This window comes from Rhopalosiphum maidis, chromosome 1 (assembly GCF_003676215.2).
Source record: "Rhopalosiphum maidis isolate BTI-1 chromosome 1, ASM367621v3, whole genome shotgun sequence".
In the NCBI taxonomy this organism is placed as follows: Eukaryota; Metazoa; Arthropoda; class Insecta; order Hemiptera; family Aphididae; genus Rhopalosiphum; species Rhopalosiphum maidis.
The window spans coordinates 43,767,307-43,781,540 of record NC_040877.1 but is presented as its reverse complement, the minus strand read 5'-3'; the positions used below and the strand labels follow the sequence as shown (position 1 = coordinate 43,781,540).

General features: G+C 27.0%; 2 protein-coding genes across 2 annotated transcripts; both read right to left on the bottom strand.

Annotated features, from left to right (window-relative positions):
• Nucleotides 1-592: 592 nt before the first annotated feature.
• LOC113549847 (odorant receptor 22c-like) lies at nt 593-5,093 on the bottom strand. Its single transcript, XM_026951321.1, has 6 exons — nt 4,349-5,093; nt 3,427-3,511; nt 1,623-1,722; nt 1,088-1,207; nt 849-1,007; nt 593-673 (listed from the first exon to the last, which is right to left on the bottom strand). The coding sequence occupies exons 1-6, from the start codon at nt 5,091-5,093 to the stop codon at nt 620-622; spliced, it is 1,263 nt and encodes a 420-aa protein (XP_026807122.1). The 3' UTR covers nt 593-619.
• Nucleotides 5,094-7,175: 2,082 nt separating this feature from the next.
• Nucleotides 7,176-13,822, bottom strand: LOC113549703 (oxidant-induced cell-cycle arrest protein 5-like). Its single transcript, XM_026951134.1, has 3 exons — nt 13,729-13,822; nt 13,518-13,570; nt 7,176-8,095 (listed from the first exon to the last, which is right to left on the bottom strand). The coding sequence occupies exons 1-3, from the start codon at nt 13,762-13,764 to the stop codon at nt 7,669-7,671; spliced, it is 516 nt and encodes a 171-aa protein (XP_026806935.1). The 5' UTR covers nt 13,765-13,822; the 3' UTR covers nt 7,176-7,668.
• Between the last annotated feature and the right edge of the window lie 412 nt (nt 13,823-14,234).

Genomic DNA, 14,234 nt, shown 5'->3' with positions numbered 1-14,234 from the left:
AGTATGCTTAGTGAATCACCTTGTATATTATGATGTGTGTAAATATTTATTTATTTAATCCGAAACCGTTTTATTATGGATCCCAGCATATTGTAGTATGCGATATAGTTATTAATATTATATACCCGAGAATACGAATTTTATTTTTGATCCCTGGGACAATTTTAATATTTAATAGTTTTCTCAACACGCAATCTTTATTTTTTAAAATACGATTTTTTATCACATTCAATTGAAATGCAATATTATATCATGTGTGCGTAATTTAATTATTATATTTTATTATCTTATTCGACGCAGTAGGATTGTTTACGATAATAATATATAACTAATAATTGTTTATTTCAACAATACAAATAATTGTAAAAATAAAATGTTGAATGCCTCTAAATAGTCAAAAATGGGTAAACATATGAGCATAAATAACGTTTAAAAATTGCTTAAATAAATAATTGATAATAATTTCAAGACTCTTCGACAACATATTCAGATTATTAATAACTGCGTAAATTTTCTTCAAGCATGAACTATAAAAAAAATATTAAAACATATAATTTAATTATATAAATAAACTAATAATAAACCTATTCTTTGATAATTTGTGTTCTACACTAAGTTTTTAAGATCTTGAGTTTAGTAGTACTGAAACTATAGAGTATGACATATTCATCACCTGAAAAGTATCATAATAATATATTTAAAATATTAAAATCTCAAAAAGCACAAAAATTTAGCATTAAAATATAATATATATATACATATAGGTACTTTTATATGTGTATTGTGCATACTTTTTTCTTTAAATGAAATAAATAATATTTATAAATTAATAATATTAAAATACTAACTCTAGCAAACATTTCTAGACCGACAGCGGAATTAGGTGAAATTTTCATCACTCGTTTATGGGAGGAATTCATCTTCATGGCCAATAGTAAAGATTTTTTAAATTTCAAATCCATTTCAGTCCAGTTGCTACTGTATAATCCGAAATTTATTACAGATTTCTATGTAAATCACACAATTTTATTACTAAGTTTAATACAAACATCATTATTATCGGTAGAATTAAATTAAACTGTCTTACCGCAGTTTCAATGTGGTTGAATCCGTAACAAAAAATAAAGAGCTCAATAGTAAGCGATATTACTCCGCAAATAAATTTTAAAAATGGTGCTGATAAAACTGGAATACCCATAAGATACATCTGAATAATAAAAAAACAGAAAATAGTTAAACCTAATCTTTAGTTGATAACTCATAATAACTAAATCAATAAAGTATATCGTATAAGTAAAGCGTTTTCACATATTAATAGTATATATTATTATATACGATTATTTATGAAATTTATTAATCATAATAATTGAACTAGTTCTAATTAAAATATTAATTTAAAGCTAAGTGTAATAATAATTTGATTTAACCTATCTTGTAACGAAACAAAACCAATTACACTCTTAACTTTTTTTTATTATTAGTCATATTGAAGGATAATCACAATAACTGTATAACCTGTATTTTAAAAGAGAACTTTAAAATAAATAGATTGTATGTACATAGTAATTAATAGTCAAGTATAGGATTAGGATATCCGTTATTCTTTGTAAGAAAATACTTACTAGGGAGATAAGGAATATCAACGATATTACTGAATATGAACCGTTACCAATCTGGACTAGGACAACAGGTCGTACGACATCAAAAAATACGTCATACACTCTAAAAATATAAATATGTAGATTAAATTAAGTAATGCAAGAGAATATCTCTGATGTATATATATTAACAATATTGGCAATTTATGTTTCTATTATGAATATGAAAGTTTCAACTAATTATTGTCAAAAAAATTATTAATATTGTATAATTACTATTATAATTTTACATGAAATATTATTACTACATATTTTTTTTTTTTAATATATAGATTAATACCAGTGTAAGTATCATAGATCTATGAAATAAATATTAAATGATTTAAAATTATTCTAAATAGTGTAACAATTTAATTTTGTAAAGAAAATAATAATAATTCTTTTTTGAACTATACCTACTATACAACTTCGTCAACATTTGAACCTTGGAATGCTTATAAAAATAAATCAACCTCATGTATTTATTTTAAAAACACGTTAAGGGATTGCATGACGTACAAATACCGAGTATTAATAGAAAGAAAATAGATTTTCCACAATCCGATGTGATAGTTGATAACACAGCATTACCATGTTCGTCAATATTTTTATCTTATTTATTATTTTTTATTGAAAGTTAAAAAAAAAATTGTCAACGATTTAATGTGAATTATAATAATAATAAAATTACGCACTTTTTATTATTTTTTTTAAATTTAAGCAGTACTTACATGCACGCTACGCCTTTGTTATAAGTATTACGTTTTATTCAGTTAAAATGTTAAAATTGTATTGAAAATGTTAAAGGTCTTTTGACAATATTAATATTATTTCATTACAATTTATAATTATTTGTAACTCTTCATTTCAAATTCAAAATAATTAATTGATTTTCAAATAACTTCCTAAATGCAAACATCTTACATTAATTAATTTTTTTATTATTTATTGCATATTGCTTTATTTGTATAATTGAATATTTAATTTTAATTATATGTCATTATAAATTAAGGTACTAAAATTATCTGTATAAATTGTATTTATATATAATTGCAGAATAATGTAAAAAAAGTTAATGTATTACTTCAAGATATACATTATCTGGGCGAAAGGAGTAAGTTTTCAACTTCGAAACGTCACGTCTATGATTAGGTGATTTCCAAAATAATATATGCACATAAAAACGGTAAAAAAGTCAATTGTATTTTTCTAATATTAGCAACGGCCACTTGTTGACCTTTTTCTAAAAAAAACTAATTTTAATTCTTTTTAAGCATGAAAAATAATCATGAGATAGTTTCAAATAGGCTAGAAGGTTGAACTGAACTTCACGCTACCTTTTAAAACAATAATAACTATTGCAATTTTCATAAAATTTACTACTAAACTACAAAAGAACTCTTTTTTTCGGTGAAAAAACTACATTTTATATACATTGTCTGGGGAATAAGTAGGTGTTGAATTTCGAAACTACACATTCACGATTAAGTGTGTTGTCGAAACGCATAAAAATGTCAATTTAATTTTTTTCACATAGCCTGCAGTCACTGGTTTAGAGTTTTATATAAAAAACTAATTTTATGTATTTTTAAGAATGTAGAGTGTTTGTGAGACTTTTCAAACAGGTTGGAATGTATAAAGGAACGTCGCCCGATCTTTTATAACAGTTATACATTTCATTGTGTTACTTGATCTGGTGGGGGACAAATTTGGCCTGTTTAAAAATTTGGCAGCCTAATTTTAAAACTAAATTGGAATTTGACGCACTTGCTTTTAATCGAATGCTTACTTGATTAATTTTTGATTGTCCTGTATATGACCAATCAAATCATCGTAATGATTCGATTCCACATCATTTAATTTCATTCGAACACCTGCACAACAGTTTTAATTTTAATTTGAAGTCACAGAAATGATAGTATTCAAATTATTATCTAATGGTTATTGACACTGATACCCAATATCAATACTGATTATAATTAGGTTCCCTATAGGTTATTTATATTTTACGCAATATTATAATATTAATTCCGTCCCTTTTGGAAGTGCTGTGATTTTTAATTAAATTGAATAAAAAATGAACAAGAATACTTGATATACCACTTAAGAAATTAATCAATATGTCATATAGAGTGGGAGCACGTCTAATACCTCTACCACAAAGAAAACAATTTTTCTCACTGATTGAAAAACGAGAAGAAAATCTCTGACGACTAAAAAGGACTTCAAATCAGGTATGATGTAATAAATACAGTGAGTTATAATTAGGTAGTTGGATAAGTAGCTATTAGGATCGCACATATCATATTATATAAATACGACGAGTGAGTGAGGCAGACAAGATCAGCTGAATTTCGCTTTCAGGAAGCGTTTATGAATTCGTTCAATTGACTCGCATTCTGAAAATTGAGGTATGGGTTCCAAATAGTGATACGTCAACACTAAAAAAACGTATTGGGAAAAGTAAATGAAAGTAATTTTCTATGGTAAATATTCGTCGTAGGTGGAAATATCCATTTGTCTAATTAATAATTTGTAGTTTTAAAGAGGGCTGCTATTCAAAGCTCCACTCCCTCCCCGCTACCCGTTTGGTGGAGCTTTGGATGCGCCACTGAGTCAATAAGCGGTCGGTCGTACCACTTAAGATCACAATATAATAAAATAGTAATAACAATAATAAGCATTAAACAAGCGTTGATAATAGTATGTACTCGTGTCGGGCGTTTCCGGTGGCGATGGTCGGGCGCGACGACGGCCAAGCGTCACGTAACCGGCCGACATGGTGTGGAACTGGGCGTTGAGCACGAAACACATGGTTACCAGGTAGCAGTCGAACATGGACCATATGAACACGTTGACGATGCACACGGCCACCTCGGTGAAGTAGATGAGCATCCAGACGGGACGCGAGTTGTACAGGGCCAACGGGACGGGGAACTGCATGTTGTGGATGGTGGTGCGGTACCGGGTGACGGTGCCGTCCAAGTTGATGATGGCCGTGAACTCGTCGACGAAAAACGGCAGCGCGATCCACACGATCAGCGTGGCGTAGCTGAGCGCGACGAACGAACGGAGCATCGCGGACAGCGTGACCCCGCACCGGCGCAGCCAGCTGGGGTCGCGGCGCCCGCACTCGGTGTACGCGTAACCGGCCGCGCCCAGCACGGACCACAACCGGTCGGCGTTGGTCACCAGCACGTAGCCCTTGAACGCGCACATCATGCCGTATATGATGACGGCGGCCATGTACGCGAACCGCTGCAGGTCGTTGAGCGCGTAGTACAGCCAGGGCACCTGGAACGCGTGAAGCGCGAACGACAGGCCGAGCACGATGAGCAGCGCGCGCCTAAAACAGGCACTGTAACCGCCGCGGTTGGCCGGGCACAGCAGCTGGTGCAGGCCGATGGTCTTGAACAGCGTCTCGTCCACTGCCGTCGCCGACGCCGGCGAACGCATGATGGCGGGCAGCCCGCAGCAGCCGCCTGTCTGTGTCACTATATCCAGTGGCGGCTATCCAATGGTAGAGGTACAGCACCTGTGCTGCACACGGTTAGTTAGACGCGGGTGAGCGGTGAGGGTTGTCTATGTAATATGTGGATAATACGGAATGGCACTCTGGAATATTTTAATAGTATAATAGTAACCGCTTTATTTTTTTAACAATATGCAATTACGTTTTTTTTTCAAGTAGTCGGAATTTCGTGTTCAATCGATTAGTCCTGTGATATGCGTTTATATAATATGTTGTCTTCTACAGTAGTATTCTCTACACGGTTAATTTAGTCTATTGAAATATGAACGCAATCCTTCCTAAACACTTCCTAATTACTTTAATTAACGCAAAGATACACGGATCTCATTATTTGTTTATCATCATCATATGATTTTATCTATATCTAGATAAATGTAGGCGTGTATTAAATCGTGTTTATCTTGCTGAAATTATATTTTTATCAAAAAATGTTCTCGATATGTAATGAGCAACAGTGGTAACTACGGAGTTTTTACGAGTACAGTTCCAGTAAAGCCAGCAGATCTCACAAATATGGTTTACGTCGAAGGGTTTGAAAATTATTTTTTTACACACGCACGACATCGATTGCGTGATTTAAATTGTTAATTCATTTTTTTTTTAAGATTTCCTAAATTTTAACATTCCGACTAAATTGCATTGTTTTATTATTATATTTGTAGATATTCATTTATTAAAACATTTTAATGTATTTAATTAATTCGTTAGTCACATCTCATTAGTATTCGCTTACATCATAAATTACTATTGTATATTATGTAGTAAAAATATGATTATGGTTAATTTAAATTTACCTTAGAACAAACAATTCTGCAATTGAGACATTGGAGAAAATCGAATGAGAACTTCTAATGACAATTGATCACTGTGCGAGCAACGATAGCCGACTGACCGTCTAGATTTTTCATTGTATAGTAATCATAAACAAAAAACAAATTAGGTTTTGAAAAATTACATAATTTATTATGCAATGAAATTAATTATTTATATAAGTATTTAAAGTTCGCACAAGAGGAAAAGACTGAGAAGTGGACGCAGACAGAGGACAGTTTTCTAAACTAATAAAGTATTAATAATAAATTATTCATACAATAAACTATTGATTGAACAATCAAGTATTTTTTTGTTTATAATAATATACATTTTTCATTTTAGTATTAAAAATATTGTTATATATATATATTAATAGGTATACAAAATCCAACCTCTCATTATATTGGCCATTAATTATTTCAAAAATAACAAAATGTTGAACAACATATAATACGATTTAGTGTAGTTTTATACAATGCTGATGACATAGACAATTTCTCATTTCTCTGAATTATTTATATTTAAAATTTAATTACCAATACTATTAAAAAAATAATAACAAAATACCTATGTATAAGAAATAAACATTACAAAATCATAATATTTGTATTATAGAATAATATATAACTATAACCTGCACTGACGATAAAACCGCACTAAAAATAACTGTTATTTTACTTTACTTTTAAATAAATCATTAATTAAATTTAATAAATTAAATCTATAATTTGAAAAAAATTGTTAATTTGTTCTATGATTTTTCTTCTCTTGTAAATTTATAGCAAACTTAACTAAAAATTTTGTCTGAAATAATAACATAATAAAACAAAATAAAAATATTGAATATGATATTATTATTAACACATATTTTAAAAAATAATTCTATGTTCCTTACATATTAACCATTACGTTTATCGTGTATGATTTATTAGAACAGTAAAATAGTATATGGTTTTAATAAATGTACATTACTTATATACCCGCTAATAAAAAATAATAAATGTAAAAAATGATGTACACTGCAGATAATTAAAATCAAATGAAAAAAAAAACAATTGTTATCTATATTAACTATATATTATAGTACACAGTACAAGCTATTATTACTACTGCCTATTAATATTATATTTATATACCTATAGGCGCCAATAATTATATTATACAATGGTATCACTCCGCATAAAAACCTTATTTTTTTTTCTCTTAGAACGATGATCAAATTCAATGTTTTTTTTGTTGTATAAATTGTAATATTATCTAACAAAATGGCAGTAGTTGAAAATAATTAAAAACTTTGCTATTGAGCATGCTCAGTCTACTGCAGATATTTAATAAAACTATAAATCGGTCTTCGTATACTAAATGCACGTCGAGTAAATGGTCATTGAGTTGGTTGCCGTATATTAAAAATTAATTTTTGTGAATATATTACCGAGTTTTTCGAAGAAACTATTTAAAAAATACGTCATTATCAAGTATTGGGTACGAAATTTTTTATTATAAATATTGTAATATCCGTATGATTTGATCCAAACAGCAACCTCATCCTACATGACTACATCTATATTATGTACGCCAAAGGGATGTTATAGTACAACCATAAACATTTGATATTAAAAAAAAGTATATGAAACGAACAACAAGAGTGGAAAATAAAATAAAATTAAAAAAAAAAAAACATTGGGTTTAATGGTTATACACCAATCTAGCTATGACTTTGGACCTCTTCTGCCTGGAGGGCAGAGTGGAGTAGTACGTCTGCGACGGCTGCGGTCGTGAGATCGGATACAACGTGTTTGGATCGCTGGTTCTAATGGTCGTTCGCTGTTGGAAGTACGACAGCGGATGACTTTCGGCTTCCTCGGATTGCTGCTGCTGTTGCTGCTGCTGCTGCTGCTTCTGCTTCTGTTGCTGTCGTTGGCGTTGATAGTGACGATGGTGATCTCGTTGCTGCTGATAGTCTACCTCGGCCGACGAGGACGAAACAGATGACGATGACCTATCCGAGTACGGTTTTGTGTGCGTCATAGTTTTCGTTTTTGGATCCATCAGCACAACGTGGTGATGGTGGTGATGTATTGTTTTGATCCGCCGGGGCATGAAAATTACGATCCTGAGAATAAGAAGCCAGGCGTGACATCACCATTATTTATTATAGTACCTATATTATGCACTATTCGATGATTGTCCTGCTTGTCCTAACACTAGCCAAAAGTATTTCGTGATGTGCCCTTATTTAGCGCGATATGCTCCAGTGAACATCACAGATAGACTATCTACAGAATTTAGATTTCTAGTAATTTTTGTAGTCTGGCATATTATTTTACTGCTCACTGCAGAATTTAAAATTGTTTAATAGTAATTAAATAGGAGGTACATATCTGCAATTTTTTATATTTAAGGATCAGTTTGAAAATCGTTATCAAACATAAATATACTTTTTCTTTTATCTCATAAATCGTATAACAGCTAATATCACATTAGTTTATATTTAATTTATAATTTATCTTAAGTGTAATAAGTTATAAGGATATTTTTATACCTACTATCTACATAATAATATATATCATTGCATTGATTTTAAATACATTATTATTTTATTTGATATAACATTTTTAAGCTGTTAATATATTTTTTAAAACAATATTTTACTGTAATTTATTTTAGATTCTGAGAGAAGCAATTAACGCAATAACTTAACAACAGTGTGTATTTTCTATTTTTATTTTTTATGTATAATATATACAAGATAAATAGTAAAAAACAATATTTCGACTTTTAACTTTGAGGACGATTTCGGATGAAAAATTGGATCTAGTTAGTACTTTTGTCAACATTTAAAATTTGAAAGTATTTTTGTTTAGAAGTAACTTATTAGAAAAACAAAAAAAAGTAAGTAAAAACGGAAATTTTTATACAAATTCAGTTTTTAATTAGATTAATTTTTTTTTTTTTGAAAGAATAATACTAATAAAATAAAATACTTGATTTATTTACCAAATATTTACATGATCATTTTTATACATAATATAATCTTTAAGTTATTTTGACTTTTTTTTTAACTATATTTACAGACATTTAATTTTTTTTTTTTTGTAAATGTCGATAAAAAGTTTTTCACCAGGTAAAATGTTTAGAAAATTTAATTAAAAATTTAAACTGAAACTAAAAAATATAAAAAATTATTACATGAGCTTAATTATTTTTGGTTATTTTAGATTCAAATTTAGACAAAATTATTTATTAAAACAATGAATAACAATATTTTTTATTTTGTAAGTTTAAAAGCATTATTTGTAGAGACATACAATTTTTATGTATTTAATTATATTTTATGCACACAATGATATTTTTAAATTTAATATTTTCGGCAAAAATTAATTTAAATTACTATATTACTAATGGTAAAATAATTTACTTAATTATTTAATAATAGTACCAAAAACACATAATATACTTAGTAATATAGGCTGATAGTCGATAGACCGTCTCCACTCAACATTGTTTTTCTCGTATAATGTTATATCATGGGATTTAAATGTAATACCTTTATCGTAGTAAGCCACTTGATACCTACCATACAGTAGAGCAATATCTACTTGTCTACATCTTTAAAACATGAAGTCATAGTGTGAAATAAAAATGTATTAACAAATTATTATCATATTTATAAAACTGTCTTTCATAGAAAACATGTCAATATTATTATCATAATATCATCTTTGGCCTATTTTGTATTCTTGTAGTCGCTACATAAGCATAATGTTATGCTAATTACGATTGACAATCATGAATATCGTTTAGTCCAAATATTTTAGAATTAAATAGTAAATTTAATATTTACTTAAAACTATCATTTTTAACTGCAGTACAGTTATTAGGTATTCACTAACAATATAGTTTTTTAATTTAAGTTTAAATTCACAACTAGTTTTTCGTCATTTACGATTTACATTATCTGAATTAAATGTATTAATAGAGAACTTATTTTCAGATATTTGGCACACCTTGTCGACAAAGTATTATATAACATAATGTTTATTAAACTACTAACGTAACGTGGTCACGTGTCATTGAAATGCAATCAAGCGTTCTCGATTGATTGTCTACTACACCAGAACTCGTCACACTAGAGTAAATAATTCGTTTTTATTTCGAGACTTATGTCGGATTCTTGAATATATAATAGATATTAATGAATAAAAAAAAACAATAATAATAATAATAAACATTCTAACCAAAATTATTCACCTAAACGTTCTTTCGTAATACCGACAATTTGTATATTAAACACTAATATCGCATACTATTTAGCTATAATAAGAATAATAGCCATAAATAAAATGATAAGTCTTACCAATTTCTAAATTTATTTATGTTTAATAGAATTATATTAAAATTATTAAGTTTTAACAAGAATTACTAAAAGTAAAAAGTTTACTTAGTTGTAGGTAATAGTTGTAAATTGCACCCACAAGGTTATTAAGTAAAGAATAATTTATAAAGTATTTTTCATGTAAATTTATTGTATGATTTTTAATTCTTTATCTACATTATTATACGATTATTCAAGAAAATATAGATATAAATAATGAAAATAAATAAATAATTAATATAAATTACAAATTTGTGTGACATGAAAAAATTAAGCTAAATAATATTTAATTTTAAATATTATAAACTCGGAAAAAATTTAATACTTTTCTCCAATGCAGAAGGTTTTCAAAAGATATTTTTAGTAAAACTACTTCATTATTCATTAAGTTGAAACTTCTAATTGAAAATGAGTAAAATAATGTAATAACTTCATTTATATTACTACATTGTTAACTTTTAACTACTTAAATGGAATATTTTATTTTTTAATCGTAAAATTAAAAACAAAAATATTTAATTTAAACATAACGTGTATAATAAATAAACTTATAAAAGAAACAAGTTTGTTGGTCTTGCGGGGGTGACTCCCTTCAGTATATTATAAGTTACTGGTTACAACATCGATACCTATATCATATTATTTTCGCATTTACATAATAATGTCCATTATTCTATTAGTATCCTGATTCGTATAATTATCAGTCTTTAATTTCTAAAATAGTGTTATTATTTAACTAGCGTTAAGATTTGTATAAATAGGCCGTTACATAAAACAGCATAACAAATCACACTTTAAAACTGTTGATGCGATATAGAAACATTAATATAAAAATATTTTTTAAGTTTTTATTTATTGTAATTAGTTTCCGCGGAATATTATACAATATTTATTAGATTTTCAAAAAACATGGAATATAACACACTATGCAAACACCAAAAAATGATTACATTCAAATAAATGGTCAATATTATTGAATTAATATTTGTTTAAAAAAATAATCTCTTATTACAAACAAATATGTTTTAAATACAATAAAAGCATATAAATTAAATTAAAAAATATTAATTATAAATAAAAGCATCAGTTAAGTAAGTGATTATTGCTCTACGGTAGTAATTTCGAGTGGGTTGCTATAATAATGTATGTGTTAAATTTGAATTGACGGTTAAAAAAAAAAATTGAAAATTACAACTGTGCAAAAATACTTAAAATATTTTGAAAATATTACCATATATATAAAATTATAATATTAATACTTGGTATTTATTTTAGGATTTTTACAACTATTTATTTTTAAATTATAATAAAATAAAGAAATTAATTTCTTTGAAAATTGGTTTAGCGCAACATTTGTGATTTTTTCTTAAACTATTTTTGCGTTCTCAATTATTTTTAAAAATACCAAAACTACATAGTCTCAGAAGCTCAAAAGTTGACTACAGGTAGAAAAAAATCCATGTAAAATAAATGAAATTATTTAAATAAATCTTGTTTATATTACATATACGTTTATTGTCATTCACCTACTCGTAAATTAAAAATATTCTACAGTTGAGCTTTTAAAGATAATAAATAAAATGAAGTAGGTACACACATTATACTTGTATTTATTTACAACATAATAATTTAAAAGTTATTTTGTTTTATTATTGGAATCATCAGTTTCTAAAAAAAGTGCATAAAAGTGTAAACGATTTCCAGGTTATTCAAAATAATAATAATAATAATAATTAATTATAAAAAAAGTTCAAATATTAAAAAAAAAAACATATTATCCAATAATATGCTCAAAACGTTAAAATAAGCAAAATTTACTTTGCATATCTATTTATAATATAATGCACTAGAAGTTAAGTTAACCTAACTTAACATAATCCACGAAATCATAAAAAAAAAAAATGAATGAGTTAATGGTCACAGTCTTAGTAATAATACATTTTTAAATAATGTTAAAAATATTATTTATAATTTGAATAATTGCATATTTGTTAATTTTTTTTTATAATACAATCAAACACATTAATGTGAATAAATTAAAAAATTAAAATTATTATTTAACAACCCTTAAATAGATTGATTTAGTATATTTATTTAAAAAAAAAAAAACAATTTGTATAATTCAATTAAAATTATTTTTATTATTATTTTTAGAATCGACTAATAACTATTGTTGAAACCGTAACATAATAGCAAATAAAAAATGAAACATGTACATATTTTATGTTATTATAATAATTTATAAGTCATCTTTTTTTTTAATAATATTATTTAGAATTTATATATATTACCTCATAATGATACGATACGTTTATGAATTAAATAAATAGATTTATTTCATTAAAACATCATTGATCATACTGACTAAATTATGTATGTCATGTAATATGATATTATATTAACATTACAACCATGCGGTTGAAAAATACCAAATTACCAAACGAAATAAAATTGTACTAAGCAATATTACCTATATTGGCTATAATATTTATTTTATTTTATCATTAATATAGTATAATAAAAAATATTAAAATTTTGAATATGAATTTATAAGGAATGAAATATAAAATTAAAAATTAGTATTTTTGTATTTTAATTTATAACTTTAATAAGAAAGAATATTATATGAAGAATTGGTGTTAAATTTATACAATTATATCCCGATCTACCGGTATCTATCAATCAACTAGGTTTAATAATTATTAATAAATTATTTAAGATTTTTAACCAACTATTATTTAAGTTTCGTATTCTATATTAACATAGGGAATTTACAATGAAAAATTTTTTTATACAGTAATTAATCACATTTTATGTATACATTAAGAATATGATATATCTATATTGTTATCATTTAAGAAGATTGATAAAACATCAATATTATATGTAAAAATAAACTAAAACAATTATTACGTTTTTAAATTTGAACATGTGTTAATATACATTTAATTAATAGTATAAAATATTTCATTATGAATTATTGTTATTATTTTTAATTATGATTCCTACGTATGTTTTCAACTAAGTAAGAAATATTAATTAAGTATTAAGTAGATATCTATGTTTTAGATTATTATCAAAAACCCGAGATCACGGTTATAAATGTCATATTATTGTTTTATAAATTACACATCGAATTATCAAAAAAAAAATAGCTTACCTTTTGTCTTCACATTCGACTAAATGTGTCAAATGTTGTACGATGATCACGATCTGCCAACATAAAAAACATAGTCATAATAACATATGCGGGTAATTCAACGTGTTTTCTGCTGTTGTACGTATGCAATAAAAATGATCGTTACATAAATCGTGACAGAATTAAAACTAATAAAGAATTTTTGGAAAATAGATCCCATAGGTAAACTTACAACGGCCAAAAATTGCACGATCTCGAGACGCGCCATGTTGACGTGACAACTATCGGAGATCTATATGGCTCGACACAATACACATTTGCCGGACTTCGAACGGTTATTGCTTAACTTAATTTTAAAAATCACTTTGATTTGCGTTTAACCATCGCTCCCACAGAGGGTGTCACGGACCACTAACCATAGAAATCTAACACCACCACCACCTTTTCACTACGCTATGCGTTCGCTTCGTATTGGATGTACGTACCACTCTAGTACGTCGGTTATTTATTTTTTTTTCCATTCTTACTCATTTCACTAGTCACACTTTATTAAATACAGTATATATGCATCGTTATTTCTTTATGTCACGTACGGTGACTACCGGACCCGTTACGTATATGGGTTTTTCGATATTTATAATATATAATTGTACATACTCGTTACAAGTATCTATTTCCAAAAAAAAAAAACTTAAACTCAATACTTTCTTTTTATATGCGTATTGTTGTATTGTTAAT